At 49.9% G+C, this 18,382-nt stretch overlaps 7 protein-coding genes across 7 annotated transcripts; 4 read left to right on the top strand and 3 right to left on the bottom strand.

Annotated features, from left to right (window-relative positions):
* Nucleotides 1-50: 50 nt before the first annotated feature.
* PV09_00494 (uncharacterized protein) lies at nucleotides 51-1,956 on the bottom strand. The gene has a single exon (XM_016353239.1). The coding sequence runs from the start codon at nucleotides 1,797-1,799 to the stop codon at nucleotides 234-236; it is 1,566 nt and encodes a 521-aa protein (XP_016219496.1). The 5' UTR covers nucleotides 1,800-1,956; the 3' UTR covers nucleotides 51-233.
* Nucleotides 1,957-2,921, top strand: PV09_00493 (peptidyl-prolyl cis-trans isomerase-like 1). Its single transcript, XM_016353238.1, has 2 exons — nucleotides 1,957-2,046; nucleotides 2,095-2,921. The coding sequence occupies exons 1-2, from the start codon at nucleotides 2,014-2,016 to the stop codon at nucleotides 2,542-2,544; spliced, it is 483 nt and encodes a 160-aa protein (XP_016219495.1). The 5' UTR covers nucleotides 1,957-2,013; the 3' UTR covers nucleotides 2,545-2,921.
* PV09_00492 (uncharacterized protein) lies at nucleotides 2,833-4,663 on the bottom strand. Its single transcript, XM_016353237.1, has 3 exons — nucleotides 3,289-4,663; nucleotides 3,093-3,240; nucleotides 2,833-3,038 (listed from the first exon to the last, which is right to left on the bottom strand). Exons 1-3 carry the CDS (start codon nucleotides 4,560-4,562, stop codon nucleotides 2,979-2,981), a joined length of 1,482 nt encoding a protein of 493 aa, XP_016219494.1. The 5' UTR covers nucleotides 4,563-4,663; the 3' UTR covers nucleotides 2,833-2,978.
* A 210-nt stretch (nucleotides 4,664-4,873) lies between these two features.
* PV09_00491 (uncharacterized protein) lies at nucleotides 4,874-6,524 on the bottom strand. Its single transcript, XM_016353236.1, has 4 exons — nucleotides 5,838-6,524; nucleotides 5,376-5,782; nucleotides 5,147-5,319; nucleotides 4,874-5,099 (listed from the first exon to the last, which is right to left on the bottom strand). Exons 1-4 carry the CDS (start codon nucleotides 6,275-6,277, stop codon nucleotides 4,959-4,961), a joined length of 1,161 nt encoding a protein of 386 aa, XP_016219493.1. The 5' UTR covers nucleotides 6,278-6,524; the 3' UTR covers nucleotides 4,874-4,958.
* A 1,026-nt stretch (nucleotides 6,525-7,550) lies between these two features.
* Nucleotides 7,551-11,865, top strand: PV09_00490 (uncharacterized protein). The gene is made up of 2 exons (XM_016353235.1): nucleotides 7,551-8,977; nucleotides 9,025-11,865. Exons 1-2 carry the CDS (start codon nucleotides 8,083-8,085, stop codon nucleotides 11,487-11,489), a joined length of 3,360 nt encoding a protein of 1,119 aa, XP_016219492.1. The 5' UTR covers nucleotides 7,551-8,082; the 3' UTR covers nucleotides 11,490-11,865.
* A 1,324-nt stretch (nucleotides 11,866-13,189) lies between these two features.
* PV09_00489 (uncharacterized protein) lies at nucleotides 13,190-15,619 on the top strand. Its single transcript, XM_016353234.1, has 2 exons — nucleotides 13,190-15,069; nucleotides 15,134-15,619. The coding sequence occupies exons 1-2, from the start codon at nucleotides 14,482-14,484 to the stop codon at nucleotides 15,299-15,301; spliced, it is 756 nt and encodes a 251-aa protein (XP_016219491.1). The 5' UTR covers nucleotides 13,190-14,481; the 3' UTR covers nucleotides 15,302-15,619.
* Nucleotides 15,620-15,967: 348 nt separating this feature from the next.
* Nucleotides 15,968-18,057, top strand: PV09_00488 (uncharacterized protein). The gene is made up of 4 exons (XM_016353233.1): nucleotides 15,968-16,308; nucleotides 16,370-16,423; nucleotides 16,482-16,889; nucleotides 16,944-18,057. Exons 1-4 carry the CDS (start codon nucleotides 16,216-16,218, stop codon nucleotides 17,781-17,783), a joined length of 1,395 nt encoding a protein of 464 aa, XP_016219490.1. The 5' UTR covers nucleotides 15,968-16,215; the 3' UTR covers nucleotides 17,784-18,057.
* The last annotated feature ends 325 nt before the right edge of the window (nucleotides 18,058-18,382 follow it).

The raw sequence follows: 18,382 nt of genomic DNA, 5'->3' as shown, positions 1-18,382 counted from the left end.
GAGCGAACTTGCTATGAACAACAATCGGAAGTCGTATGTTGTGAGGAGAACAATTTTGTGGTTCTTTACAAGTGTGTTTTTATTTAAGCGGAGTACTGAATCGATTCAGTATCTCGTCGAGTGAATTACGAGGCGGTCGTCGCAAGGACAGATGATGTGAAAATACTAGAGCTTAGCATTGCTCCGACCTTCCTTCAAGTTTAGATGTCTCTGAAAGCCACCGTGACCGGTGCCTATAGCCCGCCGTCTAGGATCCATTGCTCATTATCGTCATTGTCATCTTGCACTCTACGCCACATCGTTTTCCTTCGATCCGTAGCTTTCTCCTTCCCTTTCCCATGTACGTCAACTTTTGCAACTGGCCGGATCAGACTTCCTAGAAGCGGATTGTTGCTTAGCTTCGGTTCATGTGCCATAATGTCTTCTATCGGCTCATCGATCTCTTCCTCTGACTCAGGACCCGCGGCCTGCTCTGCAGCTGCTATATGTCTGACTACTTTACCACCAACAAGATCTATACTGGCAACAATTTTTCTCTTTTCCCACTCCGGTCTTGCATTCCACTCCTGTTCTCTCAGGATCTTTTGTTGTTTTTTCAGTTGCATTGCGCGCTCAACTGGTGTTGCCCATATGTTCAATCCTGCCGTCGTGGTCTCGAAATCAGCAGCTTCGTCATGAATTCTCGTCCTACGCGCGTTTTGAGCTTGAAAAGCCAGAAGTTTGTCTCTGTGCTGTGTCGCCGCTGACAATAATTCAGACTCGGAGTCAGATGCGGCGGGACTAGAGGCCGTTGGCGAATTGAATTGTGTTGACTTGCTGAAAGGGCGCAGTGATTTTGACACGTCGGCTTTTCGATAAGCGGCATTGTTAAATTCTTGTTTCTCACGACCTCGCTCTTCGCGTAGAACACGAATCATTGACTGTATTTCTGAATTGGACAGAAGTGGCGTGTTGCAGAACGTGCATGGACCTAATCCCTCCTTGACGCAGATAATCTTGCCGCAATTTAAACAATTTGGTGAAACTTCTAATAGGGGATGTTTTTGAGCCATACATCGACACTTCCTGCGAGAGTTCTGCTCCGATGTAAGTGCAAGGGAAGGATTCGTCATCATTTCCAGCTCTCGAATGGCTGAATCGAGATCTTTCAATATCGCTGACTTCCCGTGCATAGGCGTACCTCCAGTAATTGTAATTTTGGTTTTCTGATTTCGTACTTGAGAAGTTGATCGTGATTGTGGTTTCGAGTCAGAGATCAATCGACCAGCACCTGATGGAAGTAGCTTGGGTGTTGATACTCGCGACGGTGTTATTGAGCTGGACCCCGAGCTGACTAGGCTATCATCGATATCATCTCGTATAGGCTGTAATGCCAAAGCGTTGAAGAGTGGAGAATCTTTTTGTGCTTTCGACAATTTTGAACTAATATAGTCATCTTGACTCTTTTTGATATACCCCCCAGATGTGTTGCCATAGCCATCTGGTCTCCGTATCTCGAGTAGTTTGTTGAAATCATCCTTCTTCTTCTTTGGCCTGTTTTTCGGTTTGGGCACACCTGTGGAAGTATCATGTGTCGACGCTGCATGTGCTGACTGTGAATTTGCTGGTGCTTGTCTTCGTGTGTTGAACGTGCTAATAAACTCTAATGCTGGCGCGGAGTCTCCGAGCAGATTTTTAAGATGCTCTGCGGCGGCATCTTTTGGCAGAGATGCTGAATAAGTGACTACTTGCTTGAGTGACTCTTCATCAAGCGGTATCAATTTTGACAGCTGAGGAATCGCCCATTTTTCGAGTGCCATCGAGAAAGTGCAACTATGTTCCTTGCTCAAGTATCCCGCTACCAGGCTCTTTTTATTTGTAGACTTAAATAATAGGGGATGGTTGAGTTGCTGTTGCCAGATATGACAGTGGTGGGGGCGATGACCGCATTTGGCAAAATGAGGACCTCAAAAAAATTTCCAGCCCGCTGAGCCTCCTTAGAAAGACACGCTTCCTAACTTATTCCAAGCAAACATGACAACCGAAGTTGCACTAGAAACGACACTAGTTGGTTAACTACTTATATTGTTAGGGTTTGCGCTCACACCTTGACAGGGCACCTTCACCGTTGAGCTTTACTTCCAACATGCACCAAAAACATGTAAGAATTTCGCCGAGCTTGCCCGACGAGGCTACTACGATGGTGTCATATTTCACCGTATCATTCCAAATTTTATGATCCAAGGTGGCGATCCCACAGGCACAGGAAGAGGAGGCGCCTCCATATACGGGGAAAATTTTGAGGATGAGATATCTCCGTCACTTAAGCATACAGGTGCTGGCATTCTCAGCATGGCGAATTCAGGTCCAAATACGAATGGCAGTCAGTTTTTCATTACGCTTGCGCCTACGCCATGGCTAGACGGGAAACACACTATCTTTGGACGGGTGAAAAGTGGACTTAAGGTAGTACAGAAGCTGGGTGGCGTGCACACTAATTCCGATGACCGTCCGACTGATCAGGTAGCCATTCGGAAGGCGAGGATCGTGGAAAAGGAGATATGAAACATATATGGTGACCTTAGAAACCATTTCCACTATCTAGCACGATCATGACCTTGTGCACAACGCCGAAATAATCTAGGAGCCATCTTCGGCCAAACATCTCTCGCACCCATTGCATGGTCTCGCGGAGTTTCAGCAGACTATCTGCGTAGGGAAATGTCTAATAAATAGACATGATCGCGAGTATGAGGGTCCCGTTGTCTCCTTGTTTGTCCTGGAACAACGAGTACGTCGGCGTCTACGAGCTAAGTGTACGTATTAGCATGACAACACCGCAGAAAACAGGAGATCTATGAATTTCCCTGCGTCAATACTCATAATTTGTAAGACTTCCAACTTATTAATTCAATTCAATCATTTCTTGTCTTTGTTTTCGAGAATTTTGAAAGATAAGTCGACACAAAGTTTGGCAACGGAAGCAGAATAGACGCTCCTTATACTGCACAAAATTTGAGGATGCCATCGTTATGTGCAAGAATATGGTTACATTTAAGCTGTGCACTCATTAGTGATGATCGAAGTACTGTCCCCAAATTGACCTAATTCACTTTGCACAATTCTTCTGGTGCGTAGATAAACGGCCCTACCGGTCCATCATCTTCGTGTAGAACGGAAGTCCAAGTACCATATACGCACCCAGATCGTACGCCACCTGGTTGCACGCCCTCCAGCTGCCACTGATCCGAACCACCGTAGCTACCATCCATTAGTGTTCTGCTTGATTACCACATCTGAAGGACCTACTGTACAATATATCGCCATCTCACCTCGCGGCCGCCTGGAGCTAAGCAGCACATGCCTCTGATCGCAGTCGCCATCTGCCACTCCTCGCTTCTTGAAAGACCTGAGAAATAGAGAGGGGGAAAATCGAAGCACACTGGGAGCATCGTGTTTAATGTTGGGTCGTCCTTCAAGTCCATGTTCAGCTTTAAGTCCAACTTCATTAGCCCTCCACAAGCCTCGGGCGTATACTCCAAGGAAGATCGAATTGAAGTGCCGCGAGACTCATTAAACTCTACAAGGTCCTCCCAGTGCATGAAGACATATGTGCCAACCCATCTCCTCTGTATACCGGCCCAGTCATCTGGGACGCTTGGGTCAATTGAGACCCGATTTGGTAAGCTATATGCGAATCCTTGGGGTAGAGAAACCCGATCTTTCACAGTCTGGATAAATTGCCTTGTAACTACACTCGCAATTGCTTCGATCCGTCTCCAATCGGTCTTTCCAGATCCGTCGTCCTTCCAAGGACCATATTCGTTACGTTCATTCGTCAGAGTCCAGTCGTAGCATATGCGCCGTGATCGTCCAGCATCTTTCTCGTCTTCTTCTTCGTACGCGGTGATGCCTCGTAGAACATGAAGACGACTTGAATTTTCCGATTTTCGGAATTTTTCTGCTTCCAAAGCCGCTCGTGATCGGGTCATTGGACGTCCGGGAGAGGGATCCCACTGCCAGCTTCCTGCACGATATTGACCAATTGTAGAAGCCATTTGTTGCGAGTCAGATTCATCCTTATCAAATATTGCGATCTTAGGCACCAGGGTGCCTCTGATCAGGGAGTCAGAATACTCGCTAAAAAGCGAATTCGTAGGCAAAAGGCTAATATTCCTAGATCTCCCAGTCCCTTCATTACCGACCGCCGGGGAAGCATCAGCGGTGTCGATGATATCAAGAAGAGTTTCCACGACTGCCTCATATTTATCTCCGTGGCAGCTCCGACGGGCCGTATCAGCGTTTCTAAGACATGACAAGGCAATAATTCTTTTTCGAAACTCGATAAACCAGTCGAAATCGCCATGTCTTGCATAAAACAGCTTCCGGGGTGTCTCAGTCAAGCTTCTGATCCGAACACGTGGATCATCGAATTCGCGTAAGAATACCTCTCGCCAGATGACCTGGTCTTCAGAAAATGTGTATAGAGTTCTACATGTTGCAAGAATGGACAGTAGATCAAAGTACCGAAGGTTGACAAATGTCTGGGCTAATATCTCTGATGGAAGCTCCAGTAGGTTCATTTTTTGAGAGGAAAAATGATTTGCTTAAAAGCGACGAGATTAGAATCAAACCACACGCCGCTTTGATGAGACTGAGGCTGCCTTTATAATCTGTAATGTTCATCGGTTACTGGACATATCTGATTCTTAACTCCGAAGTCCACTCAATCTTGGTGGCATTTCCTTTCGACCCTGCTACTGCAGTATGTAAATTGGACTCAAATCGAGGCAACCGTAGCTAGTAGCTTCATGCTCGCCAGTTTTACGGACTAGTAGACATTCACTGCGATAACTTGAAGAACAAATTTCAAAAGAGTTTGCGATGATGACCGCTTCAGATGCCTAGGATAGAACTAGTACTAGTCTTAAACCGCGCCGTGTTTTACACTGAATTATACCAGCAGTCTCACTCTCTCGTCAGTTCAGTGGCCCATTTGGATGTATCAGTACTTTCGTATATCCATCTATGCGCTTGTCGAATTTTTCATATGCGTCAACAGCATCGTCGATACTGACTTCGTGTGATACGACAAAGGATGGCTTGGCCCTTCCTGAAATCTTTTTTTTGTCAGCAGTTTTTTTGAAGCTCGGAAGGGAGCATTTACGATGAGATCTCTCAGATATCGGTTGTACGCCTTGACATTGCACTGGCCGGTTCCTAGCTTTAACCCTTTCTCAAAAAGCTTCCCAAATGAGATAAGGATCTGACCTTGACTAGATTGCGCATCTGGCGCACCCGGATCCGAGGGTACGTACAGGCCAGGAATGCCCAGCCCACCTGCTCTGCTTATCAGCGTAAACATTCACTGTTGAGGCTATTCGATTCTTTCTTACCACAAGGTCGCGTCACCCTGATCAGATAATCTAGAACTACATTTGGCCTCTCCTTCTGACCTTCCTTATCCACAGCCTGGTAACCAACTGCATCCACAGCTCTGTCAACCATACCTCCATTGTGCTGAATAATCTGTTCCACAGCATCTGCCTTTGTGAAGTCAATTGGGATACATCCAATCTTCTCTGCCACATCAAGACGCTCCTTAACCATGTCCACCGAATAGACCTTACTTGCTCCTCGGAGAATTGCAGAATAAGCAGCCATGAGCCCTACGGGACCTGCGCCGAAAATTGCAATTGTCTCACCTGGCCTAAAGCCTGATAATTCCACGCCGTGCCACCCTGTGGGGAAGATATCTGCGAGCAGTGCAAAGTCTGCTTCATGTTCTGTACCCTGCGGAAGTCTGGCAATGCTGATTAGCATGAGGTAGTTGACGTCGGAACCAATCTAGGACTGACAGCAGAGCGTTGAAATCCGCATACGGAACTCTCAGATACTGAGCCTGACCACCCTGATAGGGGCCCATTGCCACATAACCGTACGCCCCCCCAGCAAATCCTGGGTTGACACCAGTACAAAAGGCCGTGTAGCCTTCTTCACAATTTCTGCATCTGCCGTCGGCCACGTTAAATGGTAAGACAATCCTGTCACCCTTCCTTAAAAGAGTAACTCCTTCGCCAAGCTCTTCCACTATGCCCATATTTTCATGGCCAAAAACAAGGCCTTCTTTTGCAGCTGTTCGTCCTTGATACATATGCAAATCACTCCCGCAGATGCATGTTGTGGTTACCTTGATGATAACATCATCGGGATGCTCGAGCTTAGGTCGAGGAATCTCCTTTACAGAGACCTTGAATGGCCCGTCATAGTGCACAGCTTTCATTGTAATGTTCGCCATTGGTTTTGGACACGTTCAAAGGAACTTGAATCAGTGGTTACCACAGTCAAGATGGCCACGTCGTGATCGTGAGGTAAAACACAAAAAGGCTACGGACTCTTCTAATACTGGTTCACTCAACATCTCCAGCATTCGATTTAGCGGTAAGCCATCCCCGCAGTGCAAACCCCTGGTCTATCTTATGATGCAACAACGGTTTGCGTAGCATTTCTCTCATCAGTATTTGAGGGGTTCGAGCATAGCAAAGGGTAGAGTGCGGGGTGGGCATGGATTACGACAGCGTCAATCTGTATTTTAGCCAGAATCGTGCAGACAAGAAGAGAGAATGTTACATTTCAACGCCTTGCTTGTACGATCAACCATGTCTAGTTCTTGGATTTGTTACATCCGGTTAGCCTGTCGACGGCAATTCACTCATGAGGGTTGAAAACGGAGCAGGGCAATGCACCGTTTTTGGAGTGATTGGATGCTCCTCAGACGCTTGAATAGACATTTTATGCTGCATTCTGAGACGATAGCGCAAACGCAGCGCGTATAGCTCTGGTTGTGTAACTGTGCTACCCTGAGAAGTATTACAATGATGAAATGCTGCCTTACATGGGCACACAAAGATTCCAGATCGCTGGGCAGCCCACGAGGCTTGCGCTGATGGCGTCACGCGTTGGATTCCGAGAAGTTTCCGAAATTAACATTTGGCTTCCTCGGGCGTCTTTTGGCCCCCTTGACAGCGATCAGACTTGCGCGAATCGAAAGGTTGTCCATATCTTAGCCGTGTGGAAAGCAAATTGCGTTGGACTCGCAAAATAGAAAAAAAAAAAGAGCCGCAAAATGTGTGAGCAAACTGACAGCGCGAAGAAGTACGTAGTACGCTAGCACACAGTAGCAAAAAGCCGTTCCATATGGACGTGCTAAAGCGGACGCGACAGATGTGCCTGATTCTTCAAGAATGCGTCGCGTGTGTGCCGTCTTCTCAGATCTCCACTTCACGCCTTCTTCCTCACCCTCGGCGCCCACAAAACGCGATCGGATAGCGAATCACACAGCCAAAGCCAGATGTTAGGTCTCGTCGATAAAATGTGGCAATGTCCGAGTCCAATCATGCGTTCTGATGACTCCCGTGTCGACGCAATTGGCGTAATCCTCGCATAGACAGCCAAAAATGTGGCTTAAATCTCATCTCCCGTCTCATCGCTAGGCCTTACGACCATCACGCGTCTTTGTCCGATTCAAGCCTGGCGCTTGCTTTGTGGCGCTATGCTCTTGACGCCTTTGGGAGTAAAAATCATTCAGCTAGGCTTGTCGTGATAACCTGTGGCGTGGCCTACCTGTACGGCCGCCGCTGGAGTGCCGTTGTCAACTTAGCTGAAAATGTCACAAGAGGAGGAGAGTCTGATCTGACCACTGATCATTCAACGCCTTTCGCTTCCAACATTTTTTTTCGTACAGGTTCTTCATTTCTATGCTTACAACTCTGTATAACCATTCGCTTGAGCTTTGGCCTTATGGTGTTTGAATTTCGTACTATCAAATTTATATACAGCGGTATGCCTTGATTTGCCTTGAGCCACCTTAAAGAACGTTGCGTGGGCTTTCCATTCTATCATCTCGGGGTTGTTATTTTTCTTCAACTATTCAGTCTACCTGCGGCGACCTGGTCGACCTTCGTTCCACCTGCTTGCGCATACCAACCTGATCCTCACGCTGAAATATAAGAATAGATCTTTGTCTTTCATTCTTGCACATACTACCGCGATGCTTGAACAGTAGGATTTTCTAGAAGTCCTACTAATGATTCACCCGGCAATATGAAGCCTAGCCTATATATACCATATCTACTCCTTTCAACTTCGGTGTCTGGCCGTCATATACTATGGCAGAGGCAAGGGACGCCGGCGGCGGTGACACCATTGACCACATTGGTGGCATCAACGTCAAGCGCCGAAGCAAGCGCGACGTTGTCAAAAGTCGGAACAACGGCTGAGGAAGCAGTACCGGCAACATTGGTGGAAGCATCTCCGGCGAATATATTGAGCACGGCTTCAGCAAACTCTTCAGAGCCAACTATTTCGCCCAGTGTCTTCAGTCTTGTTCCCGGCTCCTCACCTACGTTGACAACAACGGCTCAAACACCGAATCAAACCACAGTCGGGGACCCATTACCGCTACCGATCCCTCCAAAGCTTACACCCGCGGTTGGATTGGCGGGTGCGGTCTTGATGATTACAGGTCTGGCTTATGGCATCGTTGGAATCAGGAACAAATGGATGTACACCTTTTTCGGAGTGGCATATTTGGTGGCGCTGGCCGTTTTTGTCCTAATCCTCTATTGCATGAATCCCCCAGCTAGCAACGGGTTACAGGGTGCGTACTTCGTCGCCATTTTTGTGACGGGCTGCCTGTGCGGCGGAATCGCCTTAGTCTTTCAGGACCTAGCGGATGGATTTGGTTGTTTGCTAGGCGGGTTCACTATTTCCATGTGGTTTCTGACGTTGAAACCTGGGGGGATTATCACCTCTACTGTCGGCAGAGCGGTTTTCATTGGGACGTTGACAATCTCAGTGGGTCTAACTGGACTTAGCCATCGTACTCGACGATATGGACTCATTGCTTGTATACCATTCTCTGGAGCAACCGCGACAATTCTTGGGATTGATTGCTTTAGCCGAGCGGGAATGAAAGAGTTTTGGATTTATCTTTGGAGTGAGTGAAATAAAGGTCTTGGCAGCACAATTGTTAACAATGATTAGACCTGAACAGCGATGAATTTCCATTGAATACCACTACATATCCACTCACACGAGGAATGAAGGTTGAGATCGCCGGGCTTATTGTCTTATTCCTTCTCGGAATTCTGTCGCAAGTTAAACTCTCCAAGGTTCTGAAGGAACGCAAAAAGCTATTATCAGAGAAGAGGTCGAGGAAAGCGAATTCCGGGGCGCAAAGTTCAATCTCCGCAGGAGGTCGCGTTACGAGCATGCTACATACTGGCCAAGGGCGCTGTAGGTCCATATACGGAGATAAGAGTGCGTCCACATTGACGGTGGTGCAGTCTTCTGAAACAATTGACAATAAGAGCTTCACGGTTCTAGAAAGACAAATCTCAGGTGCCCTGGATGTTGAGATGGCTGACATTAGGCTCACAAATCAACAAGTGACTATAGTTGAGACCGAGAGCCAAAGAGGGCGATCGCCGTACCAGGAAGGTCAGGACAAGAGAGAAAGTGGAATGAATCGCTCGATACATTCAAGAACCAGCCTTGCGCCAAGCGAGCGAGTGGACCTAGATGCAACACTCAGCCGACATTCACAACTTGATATTATTAGCAAGAGGCTTTCACCTCCAGCTCCTGAGGTTATACCTCTACCATTCAAGGTCCCGAGTCTTGAGATTAACGGTACAAAATCCCAAGGCTCCCTGTCTGCAATCGAAGAGGACTTTCTCGACCAGCGAAGGAGTATTTACAGAACATCGGGCAATTCGTGGAGGCGGTCTTCGAATCGTACAAGCGTCGTGGATCCTACCGGTTCTCGAGAAGAATTGATGATACCTGAGAATGACGACAACGCATCGTCTGTGGCTGCAACATTCGATGAACTAGACGGTGATCAAATGTCGCTAACTGCCACATTGCCTCGATCACCAATCGATGGAAATTTCTCCGCGCCCCTACAGTCGAACCGTGCGTCCATAGCGGCATCACTCGGAGATGATCAGTTGCTGCCTCATTCGGCCGCTTCCTTGGTCGAAGAACGCTATGAATATCCAAAGTCCGGGCTGGTTACAGAGGAGAAGCGGGATTCAGGAGTTCCAGAAGCTTCCGTGCCTTTACCAAGGAGTGAGTCTTCAGAGGTCGACCCCAGCCCTCTGTTGTCACCTACAAAGAGGTCTCGAGGTGAATGTGGCCTAGTTGTAGACGAGAATTCAAATGCGCTAGCCCCTCTTGGCTCTGCTACAAGCAAGCGATCATCTGCGCAAAGCGATGTACCGAAATCTTTCACATCCGATTTCAATGGAGAAAAGTTGGCGAGGCTCAAGATTACTGTCCCTCGAGGGCCAACTCAGCCGCTTACACACGAGATTTTGTCCGAGCAGGCGACTGATGGGATGTCCAAGATTGCACTGCAATACAGGACGAATGAGTGGGCAAAACACTTGGAGAATGCCCAAGAACCTGAAGAAGACACCTTAACATTGCCTCCTTCGCCTGGAGTCCAAGTTAACACAGTCCTTCGGGATGTTCTCGAGCATACGCCTTTGTCGCCAGTAGTTGATCCCTTACATATCACCGTGCCAAAGCCAGTAGCGAAGCGATCCAGCACCGATCCTCTTGCACATCAACGCAAGAAGTCAAGAAGCGAAGCTCTTGCCAAGTTGACATCGGCTGCACCGCAAGATGCATCAGCAGCGAAGAGACAGAGCAGTACAAGGAATGCTTCCAGCCCTCTACCGCCAAGCAGACCGGACTCAACAACAATAGCCTGGCCGGGGCCTGGCCAAAGTATTTCCCGAACCACATCGTCGCGCATGATAGAAAAACCGCTCGCTGAACCCTCAATTGACGAACGCATGGTTGACCCAAGGAAAGGAATGCAAAAGCGTACTAGCTCATCCAAGAAGCCAACTGCTGACAACACGCTCCTGGCCCAGCGTGAGACTAGATTGGAATCAAAGCCAAAATCACAATCATTTGCGCAATCAGCACCGAATCTAGCAATCACACCCGCTACACCAGCCCCTTCGATTCACAGCAAAGCAAGCCCTCTGGAAACGATTGCTGAGCCAAACCCCAGGCAGCGCGATTCCCAATTGCAAAAATCCCCATCCAATCGGCAAGGTCCCTACACGCCTCGACCCGTCATCTCTCACGAACTCCAGAAATTCGATTCACATCAGCCAAATCGACGCGACAGTGCCGTTTTGGCAGCGCACCAGCAAAGACGCGAAAACATGTTGACGAACTGGAGGGAATCACTGCGTGCGGATCAAAATCCTCAGAAGCAACCCACGAAGCATAAGCCAAACGCCGACGATACTCTGCGTTTGCGACTGCTAAACGAGCAGCGGCTGCATCAAGCTGCCCGGGAGCAAGAAAGACTTGCGAAAGTAAAGAAGGAGGAGCAGATCAGCAGTAAAATGATGAATGGTGGCGGTAACATGCTAGATGCTCATCGCAGGGCAATGCTAAAGATGCAGAACAGCGTCAGGCATTAGCGCTAGCCCCAAGTTCCGCGCCCTCGTCCCTAAGCTGTAACTCACGCTTGGATGGACTACGCATTTTATTTTCCCTATGCCGACTCTCTGGCTATTGTCTTGCTATACCCTGTACCTGCGTCGCTTCGGGAGTAAAACCTGGGTTAACCGATCATGTGGCTGTTGACTTTCTTTTTCTTGTCTTTAAATGAACACGGGACGTTCAATCTTAGAAACAATACCATGAACGACATGGAGGGAGGGAGGACAAAGGACGACATAAATCTCGGATACTTCTCAGGCTCTTTCCAGCTCTCATATTATATATCTGTATATGTACAATTTAAACGCGTCATGCATAAGTGTTTATCAACTGTGTCAGTCTCGAATCCATGCGCTCCTTTTATCTGCACTTGCACGGAGCTAAAAGCATTGGCACCTGTCATTCTTCACGTCCTTTGAACAGGCACCATCGCGTTCGTTTCTACATTGCGTCAGGTGAATAAAAAAAAAGGAAGAAAATGACTGTGATATCTGATACAGGAGCTGGACAGAAGAGACACTTGTGCTTGACACAACACTGGGGTGGTGATCGTGTCTTAATGCCTGTGATCGATCGTCATGTTGACGTCTGACCTACATTAATCAACCTCGAAGATGCAAAAGGATAGTCCATGGTGGGATACAGTTTCAAAGACATTGGCTGTCGAATTTTGGCCTAAAAAGTTATCGACCCAATCGAGGCCATTGGACCGTACCGAGGTTTGCTGCAAGGCTGAGGAGCTGTGTGCTCGAATGGATGTTCTCACAGTACTTCTTACCGTCCTAAACGGCGGACAATAGACGCTACCCAGGACATTGTAAGTTTTGAAGCATGCGGGCGAGATATGAATTTCAACTCCGTCTTTGTAACCTCCTACTTTGACGCAGCGTTCACAAACGAGTTTTAGATGCAGTGCGCTCATCTCGTTCCGGCGCACGGAAAGGTGCCTTTATTCATGCGCCCCTTCATGCTCGATGCGCTTTGTGGTACGGGCCTCGAGAATCTTTTGGCGCAAGGCCTGGCGCCGTTTCGAGACGAATGGGTAACGAAGCGTTTATATTTCTCTTGCAAGGTCTAGCTTGACAGAGCAAATGATTCATGGCCAGCATCGAAGCGTGCGAGCCCATGTCTGTCACAGACACCGGGCCTCTGCTTCGTTCGCTTCAAGCCGCTACGGCCGACCACGGGCTGGCAAGCATTTTTGTTCGCTCGGTGACAGTGCTAGCAGTCGCTCCAGTGACGTACGTGTGTGACTCTGATGCCAGAACCAGGGAAAGCACGTCGCCTGTCGTCGCAATCGTCAGCGACAGCGCAAAGGTATCCAATGAGCGCCATACTCGACGATGCTGAGCACCCAGCGGGACACCATGAGGCAACCCAAGAGGTGCACGCACAGCACCCCTGCAGCAAAGCCCAGGAGCGCACACTGAGCTCGACGGACGCGCGATTTCTCTCGATGCTCGTGCAGACACGGGGCATGCGGCTGCGGATGTGCGCCATGGATGTGCTGAAGGCAGGCAACCGGGATGACAGCCAAAGCAGACGGTGGCGTCAACGGCGTTTGAATCGTGCCTTGCAACCAGGGCCGGCTGCGGGTAGGGGGTGCTGAGAGACGAATAAATGATTCGATCCCACTGCTGTGCACAAAGGCGTTCATAAAGTTTTTTCTTTCTCCCCCCGAGCATTCTCTGTCGCGGTCCAACGCCGGGGCGACAGGCGGCCGACGTTGCTTCCCGCCGTGCGGTCACACGAGTCCTGCGACGTATGCAGCACATTGGCATTCCTTGACAGAGCATTCTGCAGAGGCGATCACAGTACGGACGGGCGGCTGGGATCCCCCCAACCTAATCCACTCACACTCACCCACACGGGCGACTGAGGTTGCGGCCAGCAAGCAATTTCTCCTATCCTAATGCGCATTTCGGCCGGCCAAACGCAGCCTCGAACGTCCGCGCGCCGGTGCTGCCCCTCTTGCTTCGGGCCTCAGACGCGTGCCCACACTCCCCGGTACGGCGCTCTCGATCAACACAGTTGCTGTTGCCATCGGCGCCCTCGTCAGCCTGTTCCTCTTCGTCTTCTTCCGCTTCCTCGCTCTCGTCCGGACCGCGGTCAGCTCGGCCGCTCTGCGCTCGTCGGACGAGGACGGGCAGCCGCAGAGGTCTGCCGCTCCTTCCCAACTAGGGGCCCGTCCAATTTCCCCAAAAAACAACGGCTACCAGATCCGCGCCGCAGGCACGTGACACATCACAGGCGCCTCTGCAGCCCGCGTCCGCGGCAGCCCTCGTCTCCTTCAACCCTACACAGCCCGCCGCACGCCCGCCTCCAGCTCGCCGTCGTCCGACCAACACGTCCCAGTTGCAATCGCAGTCGCAAACGCGTACGAGACCCACCCACATCTCCAGGGGCGCTCATCCCACCGGAAATCCCCACCAGCCACTTCCCACTCCGCGCTGGTCCCTGACACAGCGCATCTTTCACTTCACCAACTGGACACCCGCTCTGAGCGTCGGCGCGTCAGCGACCGCCAGGGGAAGCGGACGACCCGCCACGCCTAGGGCGCACGCCGCGCGCCTCTGGAACCCGCAGAATTTCTCTCCACGCGCGCCTGCGATACCCAACGTTCCAGTAGTTCATCCTGACATTGCACGCACTGCTGATAGGCCCGGCAAGTCAAAGGACGCCGAAGGCGATTACCCTCTGCTCTCTGTGCCCGAACAGCGCACAAGTCGGCAGAGTCCGCAAGGAACCTCGCTTGCCGGGAACCGCACAAGCGCCGACTACAGTGCCCGACAAAGCGTTAAGCTACCGGCCGAGGTTAGAAAAAGCCCGCTCAGTGATCGCTTCCCCTTTGGGATCAGTGAGGACACGCCTCGTGGAGGAGAACGCGTAGGCGAGGAAGGTGGTGGTCCAGGCCCAACAACAGAAGCTGCCAGGAAAGCAGCCCAACAAAGAGCTATTCGCCAGGAACGCATGGACAAGAAAGAGATGGCCACCGGAGATCTTGGCAGTTCGCCGACTCGAGACGTTGAAAATGGACGTCTACAAGTTCTGAAGAGATCTCCAAGCAGAGCTTCGATTCCGCAGTCCAGAGATGGCGATCAGGGTGCTCAGACGGATGACGGCGACGAATACGAATGGGGACCATCGCACCCATGCTTTCCGCATCTGAATCCGCATGTGCCGGTCAACTCGCCCCTCTATCAGTCGACGCGCATCATTCGTATTAAGCGCGATTGGATGCAGGTCGGTGATCTGGCCCCCACGTTCAGCAATCTCTATCCGGAGGTATTAGACCCAAACATCTCGGAAGATCAGTTCAGACGGATCATTGAGTATATCAACAAAGAGCTCATTGAGGCCTTCAATCCGTACAGTGCCCGAAACTTCGTCGACACTATTTTGAGCGTGGCTACATTCTGGCTATGGGAAGACATGGGTTTCGTCGCCATCAAGCACCGCCTGGAGAAGCTGGAGAAGTGGATTGCCGACTGGAACCGAGACGTGGGAATGAAGGAGGGTGTGAGCATCATTCCATTGAGACGCACAGGATATCTCACCGTAAGTTCGACCCATTTCACATGTTCTTATAACCACACACGACTATCGCTCTAATGCCACTCAGCTTGACATCCAGATACCAGATCCACAAATTGGAATCGACCTCAGCCTCGTCTCAAGGCCACACACCAGCATATCAGATCGACCGCGTGAGTTAGGCGACGTTGGCGCTTACCCAATCAACTTGTCGCCCACTATGTCTCAGCATCACTCCGCTGGAATTGCTGTCTAACTTAAAACATTTTCTTTTGATTCCTCATTACGCCGTGCATTTATAGACTGAAACATGGTGCAAAAGCATACGAGGCAAGCATCGCATTAGTGGAGTTTTGTTCGGTCTTCTACCAGCTTGGAGATCGGAGAGTTCTTTTTACTTCTTTGACCGCTGATCGTATGCGTCATGGCAGTTGCATTCTATTCTATTCCTTTTGGCTTTTTTTCTTTTAATGGCTCTCCACTTATGTGGAACGGATTGATAGTGCTTTGCTCTAACGATACCCTAGTATAAACTTTACCCGTAATCACTATAACAATTGAATTCAATAATCAAGTGCACGCTCTTCTATGTACCCTTTTTGTGTCACTGCCGAGCGGGCAGCGACTTCGGTTCTTCGGAAGGGGTGTTAGCCGATGGTTGCAGTCCCGGCTCCGCAGCCTGCTAAATGTCAGATTTGAAACTCGTGAAGATTGAGTCACGTCTTTGAGAGACAACACTCAAACTCGCACTTCTGGTAATTGTCACACCACCGTGTACGTAGATGTCATCAAAAAACACCGAATTGTACCGTTTATCATGGGGTGTTTGGGGCGCTTGAGTTGGAAATCTCCAAACTGGGACTAGCGCCCTCTAGAGACAGCCAAATGTCAACACAGCCTCGGTACTACGTCTCCGTCTTGCGGGGAGCTTTCTGGGCTCCGGCTACAGCTTGGGTTACCGCAACGCGCAGTTGTGGTCTGACAGATTTTGCCTAGGCTCTCTACGCAAATCATTGAAAAAGATCTGAAATCGGCCAATTTGTCTCGACCAGCAAAATTCAGTGTTTTGTGAGTAGAAGAGAAGAAACGAAAAGGAAAAGAAAAGATAGGCCCAACCTTACCCGAGCTTCTCGTCCACTCCCTCCAGTACACACATTTCAGATTCACACGATGGCGAACAAGCTGAATTTGCCTGCTAGCCAGCGGATACCGCCAATAGCCGCACCTTTCGTCTCGGACAGGGCGAAGAAGACTCTCGACCTTGTGAGTTGACTCCATAACAACTGATCTGAGCACCGACTAACGAGACGCTCCACAAAAATAGGTCGAGAAGTTCGTCGAGGAAGAATGCATGCCCGCCGAGGCCGTGTTTGCGCAGGTACGGCATACCGGACGTAAATGACCTATGGCACGGGTGAAATTGACGCACAGAACAGCAAGTCGGCAAGACGACCGAAGAGCGCTTCAACGCACACCCACAGATCATGGAGGAGCTGAAGGCCAAGGCGAAGAAGCTCGGTCTATGGAACATGTTCCTTCCAAAGAACCACTTCAAGGAGGGCGCTGGCTTCTCTAACTTGGAGTACGGTCTCATGGCCGAGATCCTGGGCAAGAGCCCCATCGCCAGCGAGGCCACGAACTGCGCTGCCCCGGACACTGGCAATATGGAGGTTCTCGCCAAGTACGGCACGGAGGAGCAGAAGAAGAAGTGGTTGGTTCCGCTTCTAGAGGGCAAGATCAGATCGGCCTTCTTGATGACGGAGCCTGAAGTCGCGTCTTCCGATGCGACCAACATCGAGTTGAAGATCCATAGAGAGGGCAACTCCTGGGTCCTCAACGGTCAGGTACGGATCTATATTGCATTCCGCCAAATACTTCTACTGATTCGACACATTTAGAAATGGTGGTCATCTGGCGCGGGCGACCCGCGCTGCGAGATCTACATCGTCATGGGCAAGAATGACCCCAACAACCCTGACCCGTACAAGCAGCAGTCCGTCATCCTCGTCCCGCACAACACGCCCGGAATCACCATCCACCGCATGCTCAGTGTGTTTGGCTACGATGACGCCCCGCACGGACACGGCCATATCACCTTCAAGAACGTCCGTGTGCCACTTGAGAACATTGTGCTCGGCCCTGGCCGCGGCTTTGAGATCATTCAGGGCCGTCTCGGCCCGGGACGTATCCACCACGCGATGCGCTCCATCGGCGCTGCTGAGCTCGCATTGGACTACTTCCTCGCCCGTATCAATGATGAGCGCAAGAAACCATTCAAGAAGCTTCTCTCCGAGCATGGCATCATGCTCGAGCGCGTGGCACAATCCAGAATCGACATCGACTCTGCACGTCTCGTCGTTTTGAACGCCGCCATTGCTATCGACAATGCGAACGCCAAGGCTGCGCTTAAGGAGATTGCCATCTCCAAGATCCTCGTTCCAAAGACTCTGCTCGAGACCATCGACAAGGCTATCCAGGCCTACGGCGGTGCTGGCGTGTGCCAAGATACCCCCCTTCCTAGAATGTATGCTAGTGGCCGTACTATGAGGATTGTGGACGGTCCAGACGAAGTCCATATGTTGCAGCTTGGCAGAAATGAGAACAAGAGAGGCAAAATTGTTGCGGAGAAGCTTGCGAGGCAAAAGGCGGCCTCCGAGAAACTGCTGGAGAAATACGGCCTCAGCAAGAAGGATCCCCTGTACCTTGGCCGTTCCACGGGTGAATCTTCCAAACTGTAGACATAGAAATGAATTCAAAATGAGAAGATGCTGTGTGTTCATAGGCGACAAAGTTCTATACAATATAAAATATCTGTTTCCGGCAAAGTCGACCTACCTGTTTGCAAGGAACAATAGTTGATATTGAAACATGGAAGTGCAGGTGGAAATGACAACCAATCACTCATAACAAACTCTTACCGGGTGGTGAGAGGGGCTATCAAATCCGAAGTTTGTGTAGCGCAACCCTAGCTGGCCTATCTGGACGTAGAGATAAAAGTACATAATTTTTTTGCGCTCACGACTAACTTCCTCTCTTTATAATTCTCTGGCTTGAAAACATAGCTTGGGCAACTTAAACCCTCTACGGAACCTGGTAAATGACGCATCCACGAATTTAACAAAGGATGCAGTCGGTCCCGGTTATCACTCACTCTGCCAAACTATCCACGACGTCCGGCACATGAACATAGTGAAAACGCAATAGGAGTATCCAAAGACCTCTGTTTAAACACATAGAGGCTGGAATTCGGTGGCAATACAAATTTGTACATACCTTCAAGCTAAGCAGCAACCTGAACATTGTTGCTCCCGGCTAGGATATTCATGCATCTGAACTT

The sequence above is a fragment of the Verruconis gallopava genome (genome assembly GCF_000836295.1).
Source record: "Verruconis gallopava strain CBS 43764 unplaced genomic scaffold supercont1.1, whole genome shotgun sequence".
Lineage (NCBI taxonomy): Eukaryota > Fungi > Ascomycota > Dothideomycetes > Venturiales > Sympoventuriaceae > Verruconis > Verruconis gallopava.
Note: the sequence above shows the minus strand (reverse complement) of the source record. Positions and strands in the feature narration are given on the sequence as shown.